This window comes from Pseudopipra pipra, chromosome 16, assembly GCF_036250125.1.
Source record: "Pseudopipra pipra isolate bDixPip1 chromosome 16, bDixPip1.hap1, whole genome shotgun sequence".
NCBI classification, from domain to species: domain Eukaryota; kingdom Metazoa; phylum Chordata; class Aves; order Passeriformes; family Pipridae; genus Pseudopipra; species Pseudopipra pipra.
This window is the reverse complement of record NC_087564.1, coordinates 7,738,626-7,763,676: the sequence shown is the minus strand read 5'-3', so window position 1 is coordinate 7,763,676 and position 25,051 is coordinate 7,738,626. Positions and strand designations below refer to the sequence as shown.

The following is a 25,051-nucleotide window of genomic DNA, read 5'->3' as shown; positions in this document are numbered from 1 at the left end:
AAGTAATGTTTTGGGGCTACTTTCCTTACAGCCTGATGTCTGGAGCCCTGAGCTGAGATGTGCTCTGTTTTCTGAGGATGATGGCGATGAGCAGTGGGAAAGCAGTCAGGCCCCAAATGGTGCAAACGAGTTCAAAATTCACAGTGCTCTCCTCCTCCTGCAGTCACTACTGACAGAATGAGGGGATTTTGTACTAAGGCAAAATCATACTTTAGGGATGAAAAAGTTATAGTGATGAAAAAGTTATAGTGATGAATGTATGCAACATCTAGAGACTACAGGGGCATGACCTGTTGCCATCTCACAGCGACTTTGGGTGCTGCAGGAAAACAGGACCTCCACAAAATGCTTTGAAATTTAGATGTCCTCATAAGGCCCCTGACCCTGCAGAAATTCTGGCTGCCAACTATGGCTCAGCAAGATTCACAGGCTTGGCCCTAAAGTTTAGGGCTTCCCGGTTTGGAGCTTAAGGATTTAAGGGTTTAAGGCTTTAAGGGTTTTAGATCTGACTGGTGAAAACAATAAACAGCACCTCAAATTTTCAGTTTAGCAGCTGGATTAGTAGCCAGTATTGATTTTTCAGTAATATTTATACACATACACAGAACAGCGATTGTTTCAGAGAAACCAATCCGTTCAAATCCCCTGTGCACTTTATCTGACTATGCAAATGAAATTACACAGTAGTTCTCTGGGCACACAGCACGTTGTAATCACAAGGATTGCAGTACCCCTGTAGTTATCTCACTTGAAATGTGTACCTGATGAATTTACTAGAGGTTCCAAGCAGTTAGTTTGGCATATCATACTGAACTGCCATTTTCTAAACCAAGATTTAGACTACACAAAGCCTTTCCCCACAATGAAAAAAAATCATCCTCTGTGTGTGTACCAGGCCATCAGATTCTCACAAGTACAATTGCCTGATCCTATGCAGACCTCTACTGCCTGAAAATACCAACCAAAGCCTTGTAATTTAGCACAAGATGAGTATACATACATACATATATTTATTTGTTTATTCACACACACACATAAATACACACACTAGAGGTGACTGATTTCAGAGGCACCAAAACAAGTCTTTTCCCCTACAAAAATCCTCTCATGTGTACTAACCATAATGCTAACAAAATAATGCAGGTAACAAAATCCTTAGAACTTCTGAAGATTTAACTCCTGAAGATTATTATAACTTAGGTTCCTGACTTCAGAATCTTACATTTTCAGATATAAGAGTCCTTAAAATATAGCTAGTTCAACTCCAAATCCAGAGAACCAGGTATCTGCTTTACAATATCAACCTTTCTTCCTTTCTATGGTTTATATGGCATTTCTTTTCTGGAGCTATTTCAATTCCTTTATTTAAGTGCATCCCAGAAGGCAGAGCTACAGTGCAGCAGAGGGGGATCAATAAAGCAACAAAAAATATCCTGAAAACACACCTTCCTACATACTGTGTGATATAATCACAGTTACAAAAAACTTACTTGGCATAAGCTCGTCCCGTTAAGCCGCAGTGATCTGTGCTCCAGCTCACCTCTGGAACTCTGTGCTCTGCATCCAGCACTACCAAGGCTCTGAGCAGGCCCTGAAGCCAGGGCAGCCTTTCCTCAGATCCTTTATTTAAGCAGCAAGCCTTGAGGGGAGATCTTCAAGCAGCTTCTGGCTCCTACAGATCATCAGCAGTGTTCTCGTTCAGCTGTGCAGGCTACTGCAACTTGCCCCTAGAAATGGGATGGGGAAAAACAGCTGGGAAAGGGCTACAAAATTTCTGTAGGAAATGAAAAAGAAAAAACCTAATACAGCCTATGCTAAACAGAGTTGTTTTGGCCTGCCAGTGCATGAGTTTTCTGCCTAACATGAAACTAGTGTCAGCATAGATCAACCCAGCAGCATAAGAACCTCATTCACTCTTCCTCTCCCTGTCTCCTGTCCCTCTAACATGCTCTCCCGAGCAGCCACTGGAGCTGCCTTGCCCTGTGCTATGGCCATTAACTGCACCTAGAACAGCCTGGGTTCAGCTGTGCCTCCTAGGCTGAGTGCAGGACAGTGGAGATAGGAAGAGTGCATGTTTCTATCTATTAACTTTTTTTGTGCTTAAGATAATTTCCTGGCACTACTGACTCTTGGGGAAGCTTTACTCCCTGTTATTCATGTGCCCCCTTTGCAAGGAATTCTTCCTGAGAGCAGAGAAGAGGGGGAGAGCAAGCAGAAAGAAAGGAGGAAGGAATAAATGATCAGTTAACCTTGAAAAGACTGCTCTTCCACCACCTCCCATCCTGACCACGCACAGCTGGCACTGCAGCCAGAACAGTCCCACAAGAGCTCCCATCACAAGCAGAGGACACCCACGCTTTACTTGCACATGCCATTTTGGAGCCTTTCCATCTCTGAAGAGGGCCCCAGCTGGTTTTAAAGCTGTGCTTTTGTTTGTAAAAAACCTACTCATGCTTTGTGCATAAAACTAACCCAAACCTCAAAATAACTCCAGTTATTCAGCCAAATTATATTCACCCTGGAGTGGTGAAAGGGGGCGTCACCGTGATTCTGTGTGTGCACGCAACACGGACAGGCACAGACAGCTTCAGGGGGGTTTGTAGGCATATTTGCAAATGGAATATAAACAAAAGTCCTTACTCATAAACATGGATCAGGGCACTAAATGTTTTCCTTGTGAGAATTCAGTACTGCTCCTTATCTGGAAACTTGCATAGTTTCTGCTTGCCAAAATAAAATATGTCTTAGATTCATGCGACTGAAGAATTATATTCTGGTACTTCATGGCCAAGGCCACTTGGCCCAGAGCAATCAGCCTGTTCAGATGTCTTGGGGAACCTTTATCTTTTGGTGAATCAAGCCTCCATGTCTGCAGATTGCCTCCTACTGCAGGCTCATCATCTGGGAATCACAGCCCTTCACATTCTCACCCTCTCCTCTGTTGGCACAAACATCCAGCAAAAAACATGAGCTGTGCACACTGCATTCCTCTTGTGCTTCAGAGACTTACTTGGTTAATGTATTCATTAGGGATGATGCCAAAGTCCCATCAAAGTTGTTCTGATAAAAACACTTAGCCATGGTTACCAGCAATCAGATAATCTGACTTTCTTCCAAATATGCAGAAAAGCTGACATCTCACAGGACACAGGAATTATCAAAGATGTTGGCTGGGCAAAGATAAAATTTCCACTTGTTTCAAGTGGTTCTGAGCACCTGAAACCCTTTTCCAAATCACAGTCATGCTGTCTCATGCTCAGCTGGGGGTACTGGATGTCTTGTTGAATCTACTGATTACCATGTCACTAATGCAGTATGATCATTGCCCAGGCACAGCCACTGGGGCTCATTTCCAGCCAGAACAAGAATAAACTTTAATGTTCTTAAAGCTTAAGTGAATATAACATTCTGCAAGAGTATTTTGTGTGTGTGTGTCCCCAGGAATTACCACACTGAACTGGGCCCCAGTGACTGTCTTTACAGACAAGCTTAGCTGAGTACTGCTACACTTAGAGACTGCAGTCATAAAACATTACCCAATGCTCCTGCACCCACCTCTCTCTCCTGTGTTTTGGATGAAGTAGCTCCCCAGTGGGAGGAGTAACTCTGCTGCCTTCTGTCATCTTCCCTGCATGCAGAAAACAAAAAATGATAGACAATATCAACATGAAAAGTCAGGTTATGCAGCAGTACTAACAGTTTTCATGCAGTTGATTAGTCTTTTATTAAGTTCTCTGGCAATAAATCATCATGGAGAAGATATATTAGAGCTTTCTGCAGATCCAAGAAGATTATTTTCTGCAGAGCCATTTTTATGCAAGCTTGAGTTAAAGATGGAAAAACAAACAACCTGGTATTTATTTGGAGGTATGGGAGGGAAACACAGTTCCCAAGATCTTAGAAAAGGAGGCTGCTGTGAAAAGCCATCTGTTTACTGTGTCCTTAGCAGGACTGTACAGAAATGTCCCCTTTAGGCAGTGGAGTTATTAACAAATGTAAAGGAGCAGTAAGTGAGTGGTGGAACATGGGTTCAGTCTGGTTTTTTTCCTTTTATGGTAAAGCTGCCAACTTGCTGCTTCATTGTGATAAACCATCTGATTTTGTTGGTGATTAAGCAGAGCTAACTGGTCTATCAAGAACAGAGGGCAAGGATTCTTACAAGGATTCTATCTGGAGGTGTTTGGTGAAAAAGCTAAGCAGATTCCAGAAAGAAAAAAAAAAAAAGTCTGCTACATGTTTAGGAAAGATGCTGAGGTTTATAATGTAAATGTAGATATCTATGCTATTAATAATTGAGAAGAAAATAAAAAAATGTCCGACACATCTAATATAGACATACAGAAGGTGGATATGATACTCTTCCAGGTGGTGTCAAATTTTCTTAAGAGGCATTAACCAAAAAGATTAAAATCTAGAAAGTGTTTTGTTACTTTTTAAGCCCCAGGAGTTATGTCTAAGGAGTTTTATTTATGCAAGTCCTTCTCTTCTGATAGATCTAACCACATAAAGTTGCAGATTCACAAAATAGGGCACAGACCTTTCTATATATAGAATAAAATATTCCAGAGCAGGAATAGGACTAATCAAATGGGAGAGCCTTTGAAAGTAAAAGAGACCAGTATCTGCAGCTCAAGTCATTAAAGAAGAGGATTAGTTTTCCTGATACATTTCATCCTTAGCATTGCAATTAGTTAGAACTGTTGAAGGAGATACAAGAACATCTGGAATTCTCCCTCCATGAGTGTGTACAGAACAGTTTGTCAGCAGGTTTCTCCCATGATTAACCCGTCCCAGAGGGCATTTGGTGCAACTTCTGACCTTCCCAAACCTTCTGCTCTTACATGTCCCAAAGCTGCCCCCACACACACACTCATGTAGCCCCCTGTGGTGAGCCAGTTTATGACACCTCCAGCAGGGGATTCACTTACTGGGAAGCAAAAGAAGGGCAGCAATGGGCAGCAAAGAGTAGTGAGAACATACATGGCTTAGAGGAGACCAACTTTTTCTAATGTCCCCTGAGCTCAGAAATTCCTGGCAACTCTGTGTCAAGGAATCACTTTTATTTTCTTTATGATATTTATGGCTTTGTGATGCAATATCAATATATGCCCATGGTTTCTATTTACACAACAGTGTATTTTTAGCGAAAATTCTACTGTGTTCTCACTTTTTTTAACTTAAAAGAAAGCCTAGTTCATATCCTGCAGCGAAAAACAAACATACAACAAACACAGCTCTTCTCCTCCCAAATGTTTATGTGGAAGAGTCCAGCTGTGCTGATTGCTGGCAAATATCTCCAACAGAAGTGTAATGAGTAATTTTGTACCAATTTACCAAATAAAGCAGTTAAGTGGCACCATTTGTTGTGTGCATGATCAATAAAGCAGTTAATGTTAGAGCTGTTGAGGAACTGGGAGTAAAACAGTTGTTTCATATCAATCCAAGCCAGAGCAGAATCCTCTACAGCTTTTCCAAGGCTGGCTGTGGGCCAGGCAGCACTTGCAGCTTGCAAGCTTAATAGGTTTATCTCATGGTATTTATGACATACAGGGTCAGCCACAGGGGAAGCAACCAGACAGGTAGTCCTGCAAGTCACCCCACACACTGAACAAAAGGAGGAAGGAGTTCATGTCTGTAACCTCTGACCAGAGGCTCTATTGGGCTAACACTGGCTCTGCATTTAATAGATAATGCCAAACCATACAGAAGTAACTGGCTTCAGCCTTAATTATCTGTCTCAAGCCTCAGATTTGTAGCTACACACACTTTTCAAAAACGTATTTGACCTGCCTGGGAGTTTATTTTCCTAAGTCGGAAGATTTTTCTACAGTCTGTAGAGGCAGAGTGTGACAGTCTCAGTCAAAGAAGGGCCAGTGTAAAAGTTTTGAAGGTAGGCAGAAACTCCACCTCCAAAAGGATAAGCAGAGAGAATTGCTCCAAGAACAGGTTGTGGAGGTAGGATGTAATCCTAAACCTTCCTGCAGCATTACAGCCCACTGGACTCTGGTGTGCAGAAACCTTCTACATGCCTCACATAGTAGAAATGGAGACTTTGGTCCTCCTTTTCATAAATCTTGATCCAAAATGTGTTTGATGGTCCTGTTCATAGTAAAAAGCATGAAGAATACTTATGTGCTTGTTGAAATGACCTTGTAAAATCTATGAAGTATCTTGTTTTATCTTATACTTCGGAGGATATCTCAAAGAAATTACTTGTCCTCCTGACAAAAGTTGTCTCTCAGTCTGAAATGAAATAGAGAGTATATTATTCAGGTATTTGAACTTCTCTGCTTTCAAAATTCAAAGCTTTGCATGACAGGCTTAAAACATTTTAGTCGTTCATGCCTTATCTGTCCAGACTTTGTTTCAAGTCAGCTGCTAGCCATAATTCATAAGCATAGTAAAAGCTTGAGTTTCAGGTTTGAAATTTTGTTATAATCTTCTTATAGAGAGCCTGATGTTTTGCTGTCCTCATTACAGTTCATCTCTAATGGAATTTACAAAAATTTTTTTTGACCTCTTAACCTTTTGTTCATTTTTTGTGCAAAATATTTCCATTAGAGATGATTATTTAAATGCAAGGGCAAATTAAATAAGATGTTAACCTAGTACTTTTGACTAATTGTGGTCAGCCACATTTTAGGTCTAGGCTGTTCGATGTAAATCCTTATAAATATAAGTGCTCCTGTCAGAAAAGCCATTTTCCCTAATTAATGGATTATTTCTCTTTATTCACAGATCGAGAAGACCAGTCCATCCTGTGCACGTAAGTAAACCAATCTATTTTAGTGTATCTCAGTGTTACAATGTCTTTCTTTATTCAAACTTGATTCAGATTCTGATGGAACAGATATATTCTCCTCACCTTTAGTAAGCTTGAACTCCAGTCCCAAATCTGCTTCAGTAGATAGACCTGCTCATAAAATAAAAACACAGCTATCAGTGTTATGGAAGTCTTTAATGCACATTATTTCTTTAAACTGACTTTTTAAAATTAGAGATTAAGAGTTTACAATGAAGAGTTGGGGAGTGTGGCTGTAAAACTGTGTGAGTAGAGAGCATAAGGGATTTCAAAAGATTCCTAGAGGAAGCTGAGGAGCTGAGAGAGAGAACTGAGGAACACGGAGCATCCTGGATGTTTTGAACTGCCTTTCATTTTCAGCTGTTGGTGACTCACCACAACCCCCTAATTCAGTTGTCATTGCAGAAAAGTGTGACCTTTCATGTTCCTGCTGGTCTCTGTGATGTTTACCTGCTCTGTGGCTTGCCCAGGGCTGGCTCAGGGCTGTGTTGCTGAGAGGGCTCAGCAGCACTCCATGGGCTGGGCCTCTCCGTAGGCTCTGTGTGATCACTTTGGGCAACAGTGAAGGACCAACTCAGCCCTGTTTTGAACTCTCTGACTTTTCTGTGTCCTGGCTCCTTGAGTTTTGAGCTGCCAGTCCTCAGACAGCACTAGCACAGGGAGTTCAGTTGCTGTACTATGGGTCAGGCAGGGATTTTATTGCAACAAGCTTTGCTGTGCACAACTTATTACTCCACAAAATCCCACTGTTTTGTCATTCCTGCCTATTTTGAAAAATCACTCAAACTCTTGAACTGGACAGGGATCTCCTACTTGACCTTCAGTTTTGACCATTTCTCCATTCCTCTCTTGCTAGTTAGTTGGTTTTATTTGCTTGAATGCCATCAAGGATGTTTTTGACATAATTTTGTGTTTGTTAAGTTAGGCATTTTCCAGTCTTCCAGATTAAAAGTAGGATTTGATTCTACGTAAATGCTAATTATTGTTTGCAGAAGATGGCATGTGTATTATTTACAGCAGGTTTATGCAATTATGCTGTAATCTGTCATGTATTGTAAATACAAACTGAACTGATTTTAGGTTATCTGAGAAAATGTGGTTACTGAATGACTGAATATATATTTACACTACAGTTTTTAAAAAGCACTGCTACTGATCACCAGCCATACCATTATTTGTTGACCAGAAAAGGATTATCACCTAAGAAAAAGTAATAATTATTCACTGTGTCTGGTACCATAAGGGTAGCATAGCTCTAACCTCTGTTATAACAAGACTTCAGTATATGTAAGTATATCAATCAAAAATCTGTCCCAAAATGCATCAATACCAAAAAGAAATTTAAAATCACTGCAATGATGAAGTAAAAATTGACTATCACATTCTTCCCAGGATGAAACATGTCAGGGTTATGAAGACAAATTTACAGTATGCATTTCCTCCTTCTGTTTCTGTACTTTAGTTTATTTTTCCACTATTAAAACTTTGGAATATTAGTACTTCCAAGGAAGGGACTTTCTTTTGCAAATCTCTGCCTTCTTGTTCATGAAAATCCATTTCAGGATCCTCTTCTGGCAGCTAATGTGCATTAAAAATACTTTTATTTTTTCACTTGGCCAGCTTGCTGGAAACACAAGGTGCTTCACACCAGTAATACATAAAACAGAGAATGAAATGTCTTTCCCATTTTGAAAACAGCCACAGTAAATGATTCACCAACATGTTTAGAATAGTTGCTGTATGTTGGATGAACATCATGACCCATAGCTTAAAACAGTCCTTACACATGTCTTTTAAATCAAAAAGTTTAGTCAGGTTAAAACCCATGTACACAACTTTAACCACTGCTGATTTAACATTCTTGTTGGCCTTATTTGGCTGTACAGAAAGAAGAAAGTTCACTTGGCTTTCAGCTTGGCAGCTCTCAAGTTGAAGCAATTTGTATTATTATGTAGAATCGCTAAAATTTCTAAGAAATTATTTTTGCCTAAAATATGTAACAATAACTGAAGACTTCATGGCACTGATCTGCCAGGATCTTTTCTTTAAATAGCTACAGACTTGGCCTTCCCAAAGCCTGGTACCTGGACTGTAATACCTGTAACTGTAAGGATTCGTGTGAGTCACCTGAAATGATGCTGGGAGATGGGCAGGGGGGTAGATCTGAGAATTCCATGTTTCTGACTATAAATACACCCATTCTCAGGACTTCACCCTCAGCTCATTGAACCTGCCCTCGTGTGGTTAAGTACTGTTTGTATTCTTCTTCAATCCCTACCCTTTGTGTGATTAAACACTGTATGTTTAAAATCTCCCTCTGTCTTTAACGCTCATGGGTTCCAATGCTTCCTCAGAATTCCCTGTCTTCCCAGACTTTATTTCCTCTACATTTTATTAACAACTACACATATACTGCCTTTGGTCTAACGTCCTCTGTGCACACATCTTTTCTCTGTTAGCTCTTCCCCATGGGCAGCATCACTGAACATCCTCTCATGTCACTCTCTGCCAGTTGCTCTCACTTTACAGTCAGACTTAAAATCCCACATCTTATCATGCACATTTACAATATAAAAAACTTTATACCATGGCTGTGCTTACTAATATATATGTAGCTGCATTATCGTAACATAACATAACATATGTAATAAATACACAATATTGCACAAAGGGCATAAAATAAGAAATCTTATTCTTTTAGGTACCTGAAAATTAGGGCAGGTAAGACATCTCTGTCCTTGTGTTTTGGTCCCTGTAGTGTTCTGAGCAGCCTTCACAGCTCTGCCTGGCTGTTAGGATTTCCTGACATTTCTACCTGTGTGTGGGCCTCCCCACTGTGGTCTCTCTTGTATGACATTTGAGTTGGCCATGAAATAGTCTGTATTCACTCCTGGTCTGTGTTGATCAGCATTAGATGTTGCTGAAGGAAAAATCCCAAGAAATCTGTCCAGGTGCTCAGAAACCTGAGCAACCTCAGCAACCGGAGCATCAGCAGTTAAGGGTGAATTGAACTGGGCAATGGCCAATGAACAGACTTGTGACTTTTCAAACTTCTTCCAGTGTAAGTAGAGGTATGAGCCCTCAAAGGAGACTTTTGGCCTTTGTTGTTTGATTTCTAAAGACACAAGTGGAGTGTGTCTCCTGGAGTTTTCAAAAGGTTTTTTACCAAAAATCCCACAAGTGCTTATTTGCATAGCTAACCACATGAGAGTTTTAACAATCTCCTCATAAACCTGTCTGATCTTGGGTTTATCATATTTTAGCCACTTCCTGAAAAGAGTGGGTGGTGTGTTTTCTAGAAAGCAAACGTGGCAAAGAGGACTGTGCACAAGTTTCAGTTAAACAAAAAACTACCTTAAATGAATGAGGACAGAATCTGATCAAAATTCTGAATGTTTTGGGTGTTGTGGAGTCATGGAAACAAATGCTTTTTAAACGCTTGATTTTTACACACAATCAAATACCTTCTCATTACCTTTTAGTTCTTTAAAACATGCACTTAGTTTGAATAGCTTCTATAAAAACAGGGAAGTAGCAGGGTGCTACTTCCACTTCATATGATATGGTAACAGACAAAACAGTGGGTGAGGCAGGGACCATCCTGCCCTTTTCCCCTCCTTCCCCTCTGTCTCTTGGGGCGAACTCTCCAGAGTTCGGGGAGGACCCGGACACGGGTCTCCAGCCCGACACGCATCGAGAAGCAAAGTCGTCCAGAACATCTCCAAACTGCAAAGCCCCGTTAGCCCACAGACTCCTCCAGGGGAGAGCGGAACTCTCTCCTTTCCCAGCTCAGTGAATCCCGCAGGCCGGGGCTGGCCGGCGCTCTCCCGGCCGCTCTCCCGCACAGACAGCTCGGGGAGCTTCGGCCCCGGGCGGAGCCTGGTGCTGGACGCGCTCCGGCCCTTCTGGGAGTTGTTTTGCAAGTAAACTTGTAGGATCGGTGCGCTGGCTGGCTCTCTAGCGGGGTACAGCTGGTCTAGGACAAAGATTTTCATTATCTCTGCACATCTCACGCTGCAGGACGGAGCCTGCCAAGCCCTAATGGGATTTAGAGCCCCTCGTTGGCTGCTCTGTGCACAGAGGCTTCCCACAGTGCCAGCACAGCCGGATTAAGAGATGTGTGAACGGGCAATTTTTGTGGTTCATTGCTTACTGAAACAAATGCTGGAAAATAAATTCCGCTGTTACTTTCTAGATGTTTCCAAAAGTGGAATTAAGCTAGGTCTCATATCATAATATTAACATAGAAAGCTTTCAGATTTTCAACAGCAACAAAATCTCCACTTTTAAAACCAATTTTTCCCAGTTATTCTCAAATGTACAAGAGTCCTAGTTACACCACAGGCTCAACCCACAACAGTGGGGCTAACCTGCTAGTCTCACCTTGTCCTAATTTGGAAACCTATTCTAGCTGAGATGATTTTCATTTAAAGCGAAGGTAATAGAGTCATGGAGGATTCAGTAGCTCATGTGGTACAAAAATTCTATTATAGCTGAACACTATATATGTGAGTTTATGTGCTTTAAATCCCGTACCAAGTTCCTAAAACAATGCCTGGCAAGAACCAAGGGAAGAATAAATTTAAATTATACCACATGACACGAGAGTGGTATTTTTAACAGATCAAGCCTGTTAGCACAGTGGACCCCTTTGCTCTGGGAAGGCCAAAGAGTTTCTTAGAAGGAAAACATGTATGGGAAGCAGCTAAAGTTGGGCTGATCACAACTGTGCAATAGGACTTGCTTTTGATGTGGTTTTTTTGTGCTGACCATCCGAGTTGGGTGCAAAGAACAGCGCTGGCAGTAAATGTGCTCCCTCTATGTGTGGCAGGCAACAAGAATGATTGGAGAGGTTTCAATTAAACCAGTGATCATCCTCCTCCCAAAAGATGATGATTAAGACAGTGGTAACAGCATTTATATGGTGAACATTCACTTTGGAACATAATTTAGTCTGAGGAAAATAGGCACTCAGAAGAGAGGAGCAGATGCCTCCTGGGAGGAACCCCACTGTGTATGGTCCATGTCAAAACAACTGAAAGATGTTTGCAAGAAAAAGACTCATCTTTAAAAATTCATTCACTGAGCTTGACAGAGCCATGCAAGTGGGATTTCTCAAACCACCTCACAAATGAAGTTGTTTCTGCCACCCCTGAAATGTTAGTGCTTCAAGGCAGATGCAGAGAAAATACCCAGCACAACCAACTCTATTGCAGCTCAATAGTTCTAGGAAGAATTCCATTCTGTGAACTAAACAATTCACATGCTCTCCCCTGGTAACCTTCTTGATATTTACAGGCATTGAACCTGATGTAGCCACTCCTCCTCATTAGCTGGTTTTCAAACACATGGTGTTTTATCACTGAGATAAAATCTAGATGTTGTGATGCATCCTTCAGAGTATAAGAGCTACTTATATGTTAAATGGATAATTGTTTATCAGACCTGTCTATTGTCATAGATGTTTAAAAATTATCTATGTTAAAATCAGATGTATTCATCAGCTGTAGATATTATTCTTCGTTACTCACTGACCTTAGAGATTTTTTTCTTATTGTAGCTGTTGAGATTCTGTCTGTTTTCCATTTCATGTTGAAGCATTTCCATTTCATGTTGAGGAACTCTTTATTGTCTACTTCAAAAGGAAATTAAAGCCCCAAAGTCTATCTGCAGAAAACAGGAAAGCCCTTAGCCTGTGCAGAAGCAAAGAGTTAAGGATGAAAGAACAGAACAAAATGTTAAGTAACTTAAGCATTACAGTATGATGGGATAATTACAAGTAAAATGATGCCATATATGGTAATACTCACAGGGATTCAGGGGAAAGCCAAATGATGGGCACTGCTGCCCTGGGAGAAAGGAAATGCAATTCATGGAGTGATGAACTACAAATAACCTTTAATAAAATGGAATAGTTCAAAGTTTGTTTGAAGAAAGTTGTTTTGGTTGTTTTTTTTCCAAAGAAACAAAGTTGTAAGGTAGATTTATTTGAAAACTTTGTATGCATATGTCTTCAAACTGGTGTGCTTGGTTTGGAATTGTTCCCAGGACACTTAATTTTTATCAATAAAACACAGAAATGTTTTAGCACTGAAGCTGAGGCAGAAATTAATCCAACCTCTAAACTGTGCAAATTAACTCAGGTCTTGTGAAAAAGAATCTATTAATCTCAATTATTTCTGGTTAAAACTCTAAAAGCCAGAAGAAACACTTCTTATCATGTTGTACTTCAGGCAGGAATTGTTTTTTGTTTCCTAAGGTTTATATCAATGTCATTCTGTCTTGAAAGTTCTGCCCAGTACTTACCCATATTTTTATGTCCATTTATCACTGGTCCCTTGGTAGGGAAAATTAACTCCTGATTTCCTAATTAGGAAAAAAAGCAGAACTGCAATGGATCCAGCTAAACAGTTTCAGATTCAAAAGAGGTGACAAATAACCATGGGATTTTTTTAATGTATTGTTCCTTTGGTTTTTTTAAAATCCATTTTAGCTTAGCTCCAAAGAAAAAGAGGTCCAGCTTACATTTAGTTTGTTGCTCTGCTCACAGTACCAGCTTGATACAGTTGAAAGAACTAGTCTGTTACATCCATACCCAGTTTAATGCCCTCTCTGACTGCTGAGACAGGACAGTATAAAAACAGTTTTGTCCATATAATCATCAGACCCAGAGGCATCTGAAAGACATAAGATGATGTAACACTTAGAGAGGAGAAGTAGCCTGGAAATGTTCTATTGAGAAAAGACTGTGTAAATCTGCACTTTGAAAACCACTCTTTTGCTTTAAGAGAGGGCTTAAAAGTTGTAAATAAACTTCACCTTGGAAGTCTTCCAGGAGATAAGAAGTTACCATTGCCTTCCTGCTTCCCCAGGGACACTGCCCAGAGCAGAGCAGGGATGCCAGTTCAGGTGCTCAGACATCTCCCCACGAGATGTCCCTCACTACCCAGGAAGGGACACCTCAGGCATCTCCAGCCCTGGTCCCAGTGAATGCAAGGAACATCTGGACACAGTGTTAGGATGAGGCAGAATCATTGGCTTATTCTTCCCACTGATCCAAGATGTTAGTCTACTTTAATGCCAGAGTTTCAGAAAAGAAAACCATTGCATTACTGGTGATGTTTTTTCTTACTGCTGTACCACATCTGTTGTCTTTTTTGATCTTAAAATATAAGCAGACTCCCTGCCAGTTCCACTTCTCATAAATGTTCAGATGCTGCCAAAGGAAGATGAACTGTGGTTCAAAAATGCAATATGTTTTAGAATTCCCTTAAAATGGCCACTCCAAATACTGCTGGGACAGAGATGTAGCTCTGATAATGCATTCTTTGCATGCTGCAGTCAGGTGGATTTGGAGAGATGGTGTTCTGGGGTAAACAATAACTGAGCCGGGCATTTTCCAGTCCTGTTTTTATACAGTAATTACATCAACATGGCAGAAGGAGTCCACTAGTTACCTACTTTCTTTTGTGTTATTTTCTTTCCCCTCAGAGGTGAATCTGGTGCTGGCAAGACAGAAAATACCAAAAAGGTCATTCAGTACCTGGCTGTTGTTGCTTCATCACATAAGGGCAAAAAGGACACCAGTGTCACTGTAAGTGAGCTCTTCATATCCAACTCTTCCTCAGGCCTCTTAGGGCTGTGCTGAGGTGACATTGTTAACAGCAAGTCACTGACTGTGGCTTGTCAAACAGTTGACATTATAAGAGTACACAATTACATCACAGCTCTATGTTTATGGAAAAGAAAAATTTGTTTGACACCATCTTAGGCATCAAATTAGAATGTACCTCAGGAGAACAGAAATATTCATGGCTTTCCATATGCATAGCACCTATTTATATCCCAGCACGAAGGCCTTGAAGTCTGCCAGGGCTCAAGTCCTTATTTTACCCTTGACCTCTGGCAACTAAGAAGTTTGGGAAAGCCTGTAACTAAGACGTGGTCAAACTGCGTCACAAAAATTTATACCAGCATTTAAACTTCCAAAGTTTTGATTGGATTTGTGAGTTTTCTTACTAACCACCAGAGAGTCCCAGCATAAAACTTGTCTTTTCTTTTTACTCCTCTGTCAGAGGAGGCACAATTGAAAGGCACAATTTTTTATAAGTACTTTGTTCCTTCAAAATTTGTGATAGTCTTGCCTTAGAGACTAAAGTTCATTTTCTTACTTTGAACCATAATACAAGCTTAGACCTCTCCATTTCCTGGAGATTATTAGGATGGTTGAGGCTCTCAACTGCCTTTGCTGTTCCCAATATGACTCCAGGTCTTACGTAATTTCCATCCTTTCAAATGTTACTCAGATTTCTGCAAAAAAAAAAAAAAAGCAGCAATTCACTTTTATGACCAAACAAGCTTAATTCACAAAGACATTTCAATGTGTCCCAAATACAAGACTGGGTCCAAAATAAGAAATTAGTAGGGCAGTGGAAAATGAAGTAAAACTCTCATGACCACACCTGTGCTGGGTCCCAGAGCTGCCCTTGCCCAGCCTGTGCGCCGGCACACGGAGCACTCCGGAGCACAGGCTGTGCAGCCCGGGCTCTTCCAGCACAAATAACTGGGCTTTTATGTGCAGTGGATTCTGCTTTGGGGCAGGGGAGGGAGTAGATGTCGTTTTGGGTAGTATTTTCTAGAAATCTGTAATTAAATTTAGTGTAAACACTTTAAGACTAAAGGCATTGTTTTTCTTTGTTTAATGTTTGTGCAAAAAAAGTTATTTCTTCCTCCTGAGTCCCAGCTCAGTGGCTGGGGGAAATGAACTTGTGGTACCCAGGCCATCCCTAACAGGCATGTAACTGCAGTTGCTGCTGACTCCTCTGGGGAATTACATGAGTCCCAGGATTAAATTTGCCCTGAGACAGACCTGAAGGCAAATATCCATCAGATAGGAGCTGAGAGAAAGTCTAATTTGTCCAATAACATGCTGGAAAAGAGTAATTCAGTGATTGGGACTACTGACACAGCAATCTCAGTCCTTAAAATAAAATTAATAGCAAAATGCCTCAGTTGCACCAGAGGAGAGCTAGGGATTTATCATGAAAATATTTGTCCTTGCCTGGTCCTGAAAGACTAATCTGGGGCTGGATCCAAATCCCATCCTTTTGCTTCAGGTTGGTTTTTTTTTTCTTCAGCTAAAATGCTCTCTATATGTTAATGGTATTTGTACTCTTGTTATGTCTGCAATAGATTGTTTGTATCCGTATTCCTGGTTTATTTGCATGGAAACTGTGTATTGGTTATTTTAATACAGAAAAAAAAACAATAAGAATGTCTGTCTAACGGAAATTATACTGACACTTGTTTTATACCATGTTATTCAATACAGCAAGGTCCATCTTTTGCTTACGTGAGTAACTTAGACTGTTTGGTGTGTGTTTAAGGCACGGAGTGTAGATCTGCATGCTATTGTTGCACCCCAAAAATTTAAGAGATTTCATTGAAATATGTTGTATGATATGACAAAAAGCAACAATAGCACCAAATGCTCTCACAAATCAACCCTAACTGTGTCAGGCTCCATGGTAAAGAATGAGGTCTGACACAGGCAGGGTCATCTTTCAAATATCACTCTCTTCTTTATCTCTGTGTGTGTTCCAATTGCCATAGTTTGAACTAAATTTCCCACGATCCTGGAAGAGCCTTTCAGCCTGAAATTAAGTAATGTGATTTCTGAATGAAATACCCAAAGGCTTTCTGTGCTTCAGGTTGAACTTTTTAGGACTGCTGTGAAATAATTCCTAAACCTCACGGTGTTTGATTCGTTTGGCTGCATGCTTTCCACTGGTTATTGCTTTCAATTTTCATGTTGAGTCACACCCACAAGAGTTAGCATGTTCTCAGCTTGCTGCTATAACAGAGCAACTCCCACTGCAGCACGTGTCTGCAGGTGTGTTACAGCAGCTTCTGACTGGGAAGCTCCTCTCTTGTGTTGTGCCTTCCCAGCATCCCGATGCTTTGGGAATACAGGCAGGTTTGCTGGCATATTCTTTGTGTTTCTGTGCCAGCCAAATGGGATTTTTTTTTTAAAGTTTTTTTTCCCCCATCCCAACTGCTGCCTCTCAGACTCCAGCTATGACAAAGGGCAATGTGTTGTGTGCCCTGAAGTTAATTTAGTCCTTCCTTCAACAATCTCTCTGCAAAAAAAATCATTCATGGTTGGCATAGGCACCTCTGTGGAGCTGGGTGGACTTGGAGCTGCACATGATGCTGCTCCTTGGGAGTCATGGTTTTAAACCCCAAGTTTATGACATGGTTCAGTTCTCACTAGAAGCAGGTGGTATCTGTCTCAGTTTGACAGAGAAGGCTCTATTTTAGCTGTGACCATCTGATTTCAGCAACGCCCCCCTCTTATACTGGAGTTTTTTAAACCTACAGAGTGTAACTGGACAGAGTTGTTCAGTGCAGAGAATCTTCAGGGACTTCTAGGGATTCACTACTTATTCTAGGATTCCTGTATTAGCTTGTTTGGAAATCTTCCCTCCCCCTACCTCCAACTCTTGGGTAGTAAGGTTTTTAATTATATTTTTGAGGTAGCTCTCATCATCACCACAGAATTCAGGAGACATTCAGGAGCAACATTTAGAAAAAAGTTACCAGTTTTGCACACTAATTGGGAAGCACTTTCATTTTCCAAACTATTTCCTAGATTCATTCAAAATATTGCCTTATTTTCTAATTAAAATTATTTTAAATATATCATATTATCTATTTTCTTTTTAGAGTGAGTTATTTGAAATAATGCATGTTACTACAGAGTAGTAGTCAAAGAACAGGATGACAAGAAGCAAATGTGAAAGTAAATGGTGTCATAGGACAGAGCTGAATGAAAAGTTCAGAAAAGATGGATACATATACAAAGGGTTTTTTAAACTTCATTGATTTGCTTAGAAATAGGTTAGATAAATAAACGGAATTAAATGCGTGCTTGTTTCATTGCATGATTTGTTACCTTAGAAATTACCAATCACAATTAACAATATATATTAGGTTTGTGTGTTTGCATGAGAATTCATTATCCTGGTTTGAAATAAATCAATGCAATTCCATATTTAACCTAAGTAGCCTTGCATGACTCATTATTAATAGACTTGATGAAATCTGCTTTGTAGCTTTGTGCTGCATTACATTAAAATGATTCTCAGCAAGTTATTCTAATTACATTGTCATTTGCTAGCAAAGGATCTCAATAAACTAACTTGAAAAAGACATGCTAGAGGTTCCTTTAAGAATATCCCTTTTAAAAATGATATTAAACCAAAAAAAATAATTGACATTGAATGACCCCTTTTTTTAACAAAGGCCAGTCATGATGCTAAACAGATTAATAGAGTTTGATCTGTCACAGTCAACAGGGCTGGAAAAGGGTCATGTTTACAGGGCAGCAGTCAGTTATACAAATATATAAACACAAAGATTAACAGAGAATGAAAACAAATCCACACGAAATGCAGTATTCAGCAAAAAAAATTAGAGACTTAGATTTCACATTTTACTCCAGTGTACATGTGTTGGTTTAAACTAAGTATGAATTTCAGTGTTAACTGCTTCTGAATGAATTTTAGGGTGAGCTGGAAAAACAGCTTCTACAGGCAAACCCTATTCTTGAAGCTTTCGGAAATGCCAAAACTGTGAAGAATGACAACTCCTCCAGATTCGTAAGTAGGAGAAATCCAGTTGGTCTATGTGGGGGGGGAGGTACAACACATTTTGAAACCCAGTGTATAGACAGTGGCCCCCATCAGTGCTTCTCATTAAAGGAGGTCTTAAAACTAATCCCTTAAAAACAGTGTGGAATTCCCCTCTGAAACAGGAATTTGGTGTGACAGAATATTAAAGAACAGGCTCAAATTTGACAATACCATTGTCCTCTCACTCTCTATGTGTGACCTTCCAGAGTCAATTCCTGCTCCAAGATATATCCACCTTCGGAATATTTGCAAACAAAATCTGTACTTTCTTTGTCTTTGCACCACTGTTGAGTGTATACCTCATAAGGTGTGACTCTGATGGTTAATATATTAAATGAAAAACAACTGGAGAAAAAATAAAAACAGCTATACAGATTTGAGTTAGAATGTTGCGAGCTGAAGGTTGTCCCTCTGACAACACTTCTTTCTGGGAATGCTGGCAGATGCCTGTTTTCCCAGCAGACCCTCGTCTCCTGCCTCTGCTCTCTCCCTGCAAGGTTCAGGGATCCATGCAGATCAACCTTAGCAGAGGGAGTTGCACAATTCCAATGCTATTCCCTCATTGATCTTGTGGAAATCAAAGTAGAAAATAGATGCTGTCATATCCCAGCTTCCAAAGCCAGTAGGGAGAACTTTCCCTCTACATGTCTGAATGAAATGTGTGGGGGATTTGTGCAGGGGGATTATCAGAGAAGTTCACTTCCTTGAAAGGAAGGCTTTTCCAGCGGTCGTCCCAGCAGGAGGGAATCAAGCATGCTATTCTTAGGAGGAGGATGTACATATCTTATGAAGCAGATTTAATACCAGTATTGGAAAATCTGGTATAACCTGAAAGAACAGCCCAATCTAGATCTTCCTTTCGTTCACAGGGCAAATTCATCCGCATCAACTTCGATGTGACGGGCTACATTGTCGGAGCAAACATAGAGACTTGTATCCTTTTCTGTGAGCTGCCCTGGAGGCTTAACTAGGGTGAGCAGAGGGAAGTAAGATAAACAAGCTCCACTGCATGTCTAAGAAAGGCAAATATTGCAGAGCCTGGTATAAACAAAGATGGAGGGAAGTGGCTCCGTTTGTGCTGGTATCAGCTCCTCAGTTTGTCTCGCTCTCACGTTTCCATTTTCAGGTCTGTTTTCCCAGCTATAGGAAAGTGGGCTATTGGCTGTAAACAGCTTCAAAAAGTGGAGGCACCATACCTAAGGCAATGGCAGGAGACTTTAAAAGCAGAGTCCCGATAAAAGGAAAATGGGAAAAGACTGTTCTGTGCTTAAGGCTGCATGTGACCTTGGGAGCTGTGCAGCTGTTTTGTTTCACACCAGCACGATCCTGCGTGGGTCACTCCAGGTCCCTGAGGCCTACTGTTCCAGAGGCATAAAACGCTTTAAAACTCCCTGTATCTTCTTGGTGCTGTGAGAGGCACCCTGAAAAAGCACTGAATGCTTGGTATTATCACTACAGTTTACCCCAGAACTCGAGATTGAGAGTGCGTCCCTGATTTCAAGTCCAGGTTTGGCACCTCGTCCCATCCCTCACAGCATGTTGGGATGAAGGCCAGCTGCTCAGTAGGGTCTCACCCTCAGCCATGTGCACCCTGGCTTCTCTAAGGGAAGGCTCCTGAGCCTTGCAGATTGAATGACCAAGTCTCTGGCATCATGTGCCCTGCTGTTTAGGAATAGCAAAGGTCAGATATGTTGTACTGGAGTATAGGCATTCCAAGAAAAAGCATTGAGAATGATCTATTAAGGGAGAAGTATATATGATACCAAGTATGACAGCTTTCTAGTTAATGTCTGGAGGACTGAAGGGTCATTTTAACAAAAATAACATACCTTTTATACTTACAGTGCTGGCCACAAGATCTTTTTTTCCTAGCAGCCCCCCCTTATGTTGAAATAATCTTATTGGTACTTTATTTTCAAAGTAGTGTGAATTATATTGTGACTATTATTTTTATATCTTTGATTTTAGAAGCATTTATGTCTGTTGTGCTTATTATCGTGATTACCAGCATTTACCATGCAATAAGAGGTAGGAAATTGAGCTGCTTATTGTGGTAAGGATAATACCAACACCAGAGCTCCTGCCACAGAATTGGACACGTGTTCTTGTTAGACAAGCTCGTGGCAAATATTTCAGCAATGCTATTGATGGTTCTGAGGCTGATGGTACATTCAAGGAAGGACTGAAATATGTCATTGATTTTTTTTTTTTAACACACTTGACAAACAGATTTGCTTGAAAAATCCCGTGCTATTCGTCAGGCTAAAGATGAGCGAACATTTCACATCTTTTACTATTTGATTGCTGGAGCTTCTGAACAAATGAGAAGTAAGTTACCTACTAATGATTCTCTCACCTCATTGAACAGTCTGAGCAATGGCTCACCTAAGTATTTATCTTCATTTCTTTAATTGTATGTCACTCAATCCTTTCTATAAATAAACAGCCCTCTAGCTATAGAAAATAATTCTCTCAAGTGACTTATAAGAAAGCACCAATTGATGTCCCCCTGTTTGAGGCAGGTTGTTTGCAGTTTACAGGATATTTCAATTTACAGGAGATGTGCACTCATTCAGATCCCATCCTGAATAACATCAAGGAGACAAGTTGGGAAGAGTTATTCACTGTTTTACACAAAAGAAATTGGGGGTTCCAATAAGAATATCAGCTTGTGGTTTTAAGATAAATTAAGAGAATGTCTTTCCCACAGCACAGCATTACTGTGAAACCCATAGAACACTGAGAAGGTGAAAAGTGCAAGTGGATCCCAAAAAAGGATTAGACACAAAATGTAGTGGAATATCATGGTTCAAATATGATATATTTCCCTAACTCACCAAAGAATGTATAAAGCAATGGATAAGTCTGTATTTTCCCTGGCTTTTATGTTCCTTACCAAAGAATCTGTTGTTGGCCATAGAATAGGGCTGAAGAGCCTTTCAGCTCGGCCCACTTCGGTTGTTATCTGGTTCCATTCTAATTATTACCTGCTATGAATCCCCACAGGCAGAGGCATAATTCTGAGTAGTTATATATGGCTCTAAATAAAAGAATTTTGGCAAGAATGGCTCAGCTTTGAGTCCACAGGTTACAAAATTACATCAAGATGCAGAGACATTCCTCAGTCTAATGAAAACTGGAAAAGTTAACACCATTAAGCTTGCTATATAAAGAGTTACTTTGAAAATATTTGTGCACTACAAAACCCTAAACTCCTCATACAAGCAGTCTTCCTTTGGTGAAAATGGTGGGTTTTTTTCTGCTGTTCTTAAGGAGAATTCATGAACCAAGAGCATTAAGTAGATACACTCAAATAAAGCTTTTTTTCCTCTTTTTAGATGATCTGTTGCTGGAAGGCTTCAACAATTATACCTTTCTATCTGGTGGCTATGTGCCTATTCCTTCTCAACAAGATGATGAGATGTTCCAGGAGACCTTGGAAGCCATGAAAATCATGGGCTTTACTGATGAGGAACAGACAGGTGAGAATTGTTAGCAACACTGTATTCAAGGTACACATCACAAAATATAGAGATTCAAATGCAGAGGTTAATTCTGTTCAGAATAATCACTTTGCAAAATATACATATGAAGATGCTACATTCACATAAAAAAAATTAAGATTATTTAGATTTTATGTCTATGTTTCTGTCCATCTGAATGAAGAATTGCAAGGCTTTTTCTTATAAATTTCATAAATTCCAAAACACCTGCTTGTAGGAGGAACATGACATGTACTCCTGACCCATCTGAATTCCACAGCATTGATGCAGGGTCAGCAGAGAAAAGTAGTGTAACACATGGTGTTTTGAAAGGTAATTTGTGTCTATGAAAGGGAAGATTTCTCACTAGAAGAACTCCCTACATACCCGAAAAAGACTACTGAACTCAAGCCAGCTCTACCAACAGTAATGACCATTTAAAGCAATTTTTTCAGAACTTTCCAACAACTAGTGTGAAAAAGTTGCAAAATAATCTGATTTATTTTTGAAAGGAATGGAACAGGCTCAAATAGCTCATATGTATTCACTGATCCAGAGAAAAGATAAATAAAAACACAGAGAATGAAACAACAGCTAAACTATCTCAAAAACAGTTTTTCAGAGACATCCACCTGCATAACTTTTACCTCACACTGTTGCTGGGAGCGTGTGGGGCTTCAGCTGGTGCATGCCAGTGTTCAGTGACCCTGGATCCAAATTGCCATGCCCCAGGTGACACCTGGTGGCAAAACCAGCGTCATCCCATCACTTGAGCTTTGGAGCAGCTGCGACCGCTGGCAGAGTTCCCTCACGTCCCACGGCTGCACCAGGGACTGAGGGATGCTGAGCAAAAACTGTGTCAATTTACCAAATAAGCAAATACAACTCCCTAGATTTATGCAATCTCCTCTGTAACACATCAGTAGGTTTTACTGCCTGAAGTTAGGTGACATCAAATTTGTGTATATTTTAGTACTCAAACATTAATCAATTACTTTTCTGTACTTTGACACTAACCCTTCAAAGATATGTATGCATCTGATTTCAGCTGCACAACTAAACATCCACATGTTCCTGCATCTTCAGAAGTGCCACACATTTTTGAAGCTGCTCGTAATTCAGATATTTTTTTTATTTTAAAGACAGAGGTATTCTTGAGTGACTGAGCAGGGAAAATGCTACTAGCCACTGTGAGTGGGAGATGAATTCCTCAGATGTGGGGGTCTGTCAGGGGAGCCAGCATAACTTAGCTTGGAGGTGCTGGTGTTCCCAGACTGGCCCATTTACTCCACTGCACAGATTGCTGAATTTGGTGCTCAGCCAGCTCTCAGACTCCTGCAGTTTATGGCACAGCCCTTTAAAGCAAGCCTAACTCTTTCCAGAGAGGTACAGACTACCACAGGCAGTAGAATGAACCTCTGCTACTGCAGAGAACTGAGCTTTCCAAATGTGGCCATTCTGTTCTTCCCTTACATGATCTGGTTCTCTTACAGCAATACTGAGGGTTGTTTCATCTGTCCTACAACTGGGTAACATTGTCTTCAAGAAGGAGAGAAACACTGATCAAGCTTCTATGCCAGACAATACTGGTATGATTTACCACTTTAAAATTGAGTTACCATTAAGAAATTAATAAATTAGCAACTTAAAAAGCACTCTTTATCATTTTTTTTTATTTAATTGCTATTACCTATGTAGCTATGTAGACTTTTAAACGTGTACCATACTTAAAAACAGCTCATTTATCATTACCATTTCTAGTAATCTTGAATCCATAAATTGATGAAAAGTGAATTTGTTGCTTGGATCACAAATGATACTTTTATGGCAAGTGTCATCTCTTGTATGTACAATAGAGGAGCTTTTAAGGAAGATAAATAAATTTCGCATACTTGCTGAGCTACTCATATTCACACTTACTGACCTGCTAAGAGAAAATACCATCTGAAATAAAATCTCACTCTTTTATTCTAGCTGCACAAAAAGTGTGTCACCTGATGGGGATTAATGTGACAGATTTCACAAGATCTATTCTAACCCCAAGGATCAAAGTAGGACGAGATGTTGTCCAGAAAGCTCAGACCAAAGAGCAGGTATCTGTGCAGTCTGCTCAGCTCTCCTGAAGCTATGCTCCTTTTTTCTTGCATCTTATCAAAAGGGAAATGTGGGGGTTCTGTCTCGTTATCTCTACAAAAACTAGCAGTTAAGTGGGTTTCTCCTCTGACTTCCAATTTCCACCTACTTTTTCCAGGCGGACTTTGCCATAGAGGCTTTGGCAAAGGCAAAATTTGAGCGTCTCTTCCGCTGGATCCTCGCTCGTGTGAACAAAGCTCTGGACAAAACAAAAAGACAAGGTGCTTCCTTCTTGGGGATCCTTGATATTGCTGGATTTGAGATTTTTGAGGTACGTACTGTGGGGCACAAGCTGACTGAACTCCATATCATCATGCAGTGGTTTGGATATGAGGTAACAAACATCTAAGTTCAGAGCCACAAAACCCATTTGGTTCTTTCAGGCTGGCAGCCCATGGCCAGCACAACCCACAGGTCTGCTACACCTGGCTGCTTGCCCTTCCTGTGGGCAGGAAGCTCTGGGATCTGGCAGAATGTTCCTACAGGGTCTGCTTTTTACAGTTTACTGAACAGATCCCAGTACAAAGATTTACCTACTTGAGAACTTACTCTAAATTTCCAAGACATTATATTGGAAAAATATAGATCTTTATATTTGAATTCTCTAATATGCAAAAAATAAATAGAAAATAACAACCATCATCTTGCCATTTAAGTTTGCTCTTGAATGTCTCTTTCTAATATTAGAAATTCACTTTTGTCCCCTTCACAGATCAATTCCTTTGAGCAGCTGTGCATCAACTACACTAATGAGAAACTTCAGCAGCTTTTCAACCACACAATGTTTATACTGGAGCAAGAGGAATACCAGCGAGAAGGCATTGAATGGAATTTTATTGACTTTGGCCTTGACCTGCAACCTTGCATTGAGCTGATTGAAAGACCTGTAAGATAATCTCTCTACAGGTGGGGTAGTGCATAGGTTGCATCAGGCCCAGTTA

General features: G+C 40.3%; 1 protein-coding gene and 1 long non-coding RNA gene across 5 annotated transcripts in view; one reads left to right on the top strand and one right to left on the bottom strand.

Annotated features, from left to right (window-relative positions):
- The window catches only part of MYH11 (myosin heavy chain 11), a 56,831-nt gene that overhangs the window by 11,766 nt on the left and 20,014 nt on the right, over positions 1-25,051 (top strand). For 3 of the 4 annotated variants that reach the window (XM_064672881.1, XM_064672879.1, XM_064672882.1), the window contains exons 4-14: positions 6,739-6,766; positions 14,294-14,396; positions 16,134-16,154; positions 18,370-18,462; positions 19,365-19,428; positions 20,725-20,823; positions 21,834-21,977; positions 23,471-23,566; positions 23,952-24,070; positions 24,229-24,381; positions 24,823-24,996. In XM_064672881.1, coding sequence (XP_064528951.1) covers positions 6,739-6,766; positions 14,294-14,396; positions 16,134-16,154; positions 18,370-18,462; positions 19,365-19,428; positions 20,725-20,823; positions 21,834-21,977; positions 23,471-23,566; positions 23,952-24,070; positions 24,229-24,381; positions 24,823-24,996 — 1,094 coding nt within the window. The remainder of the gene's footprint in view (positions 1-6,738; positions 6,767-14,293; positions 14,397-16,133; positions 16,155-18,369; positions 18,463-19,364; positions 19,429-20,724; positions 20,824-21,833; positions 21,978-23,470; positions 23,567-23,951; positions 24,071-24,228; positions 24,382-24,822; positions 24,997-25,051) is intronic. The other variant, XM_064672880.1, reaches the window with a different exon arrangement.
- On the bottom strand, positions 1,452-14,297 carry LOC135423068 (uncharacterized). The gene is made up of 4 exons (XR_010434701.1): positions 12,338-14,297; positions 6,866-6,913; positions 3,556-3,628; positions 1,452-1,727 (listed from the first exon to the last, which is right to left on the bottom strand). It is a non-coding gene; the product is annotated as an uncharacterized LOC135423068 (long non-coding RNA).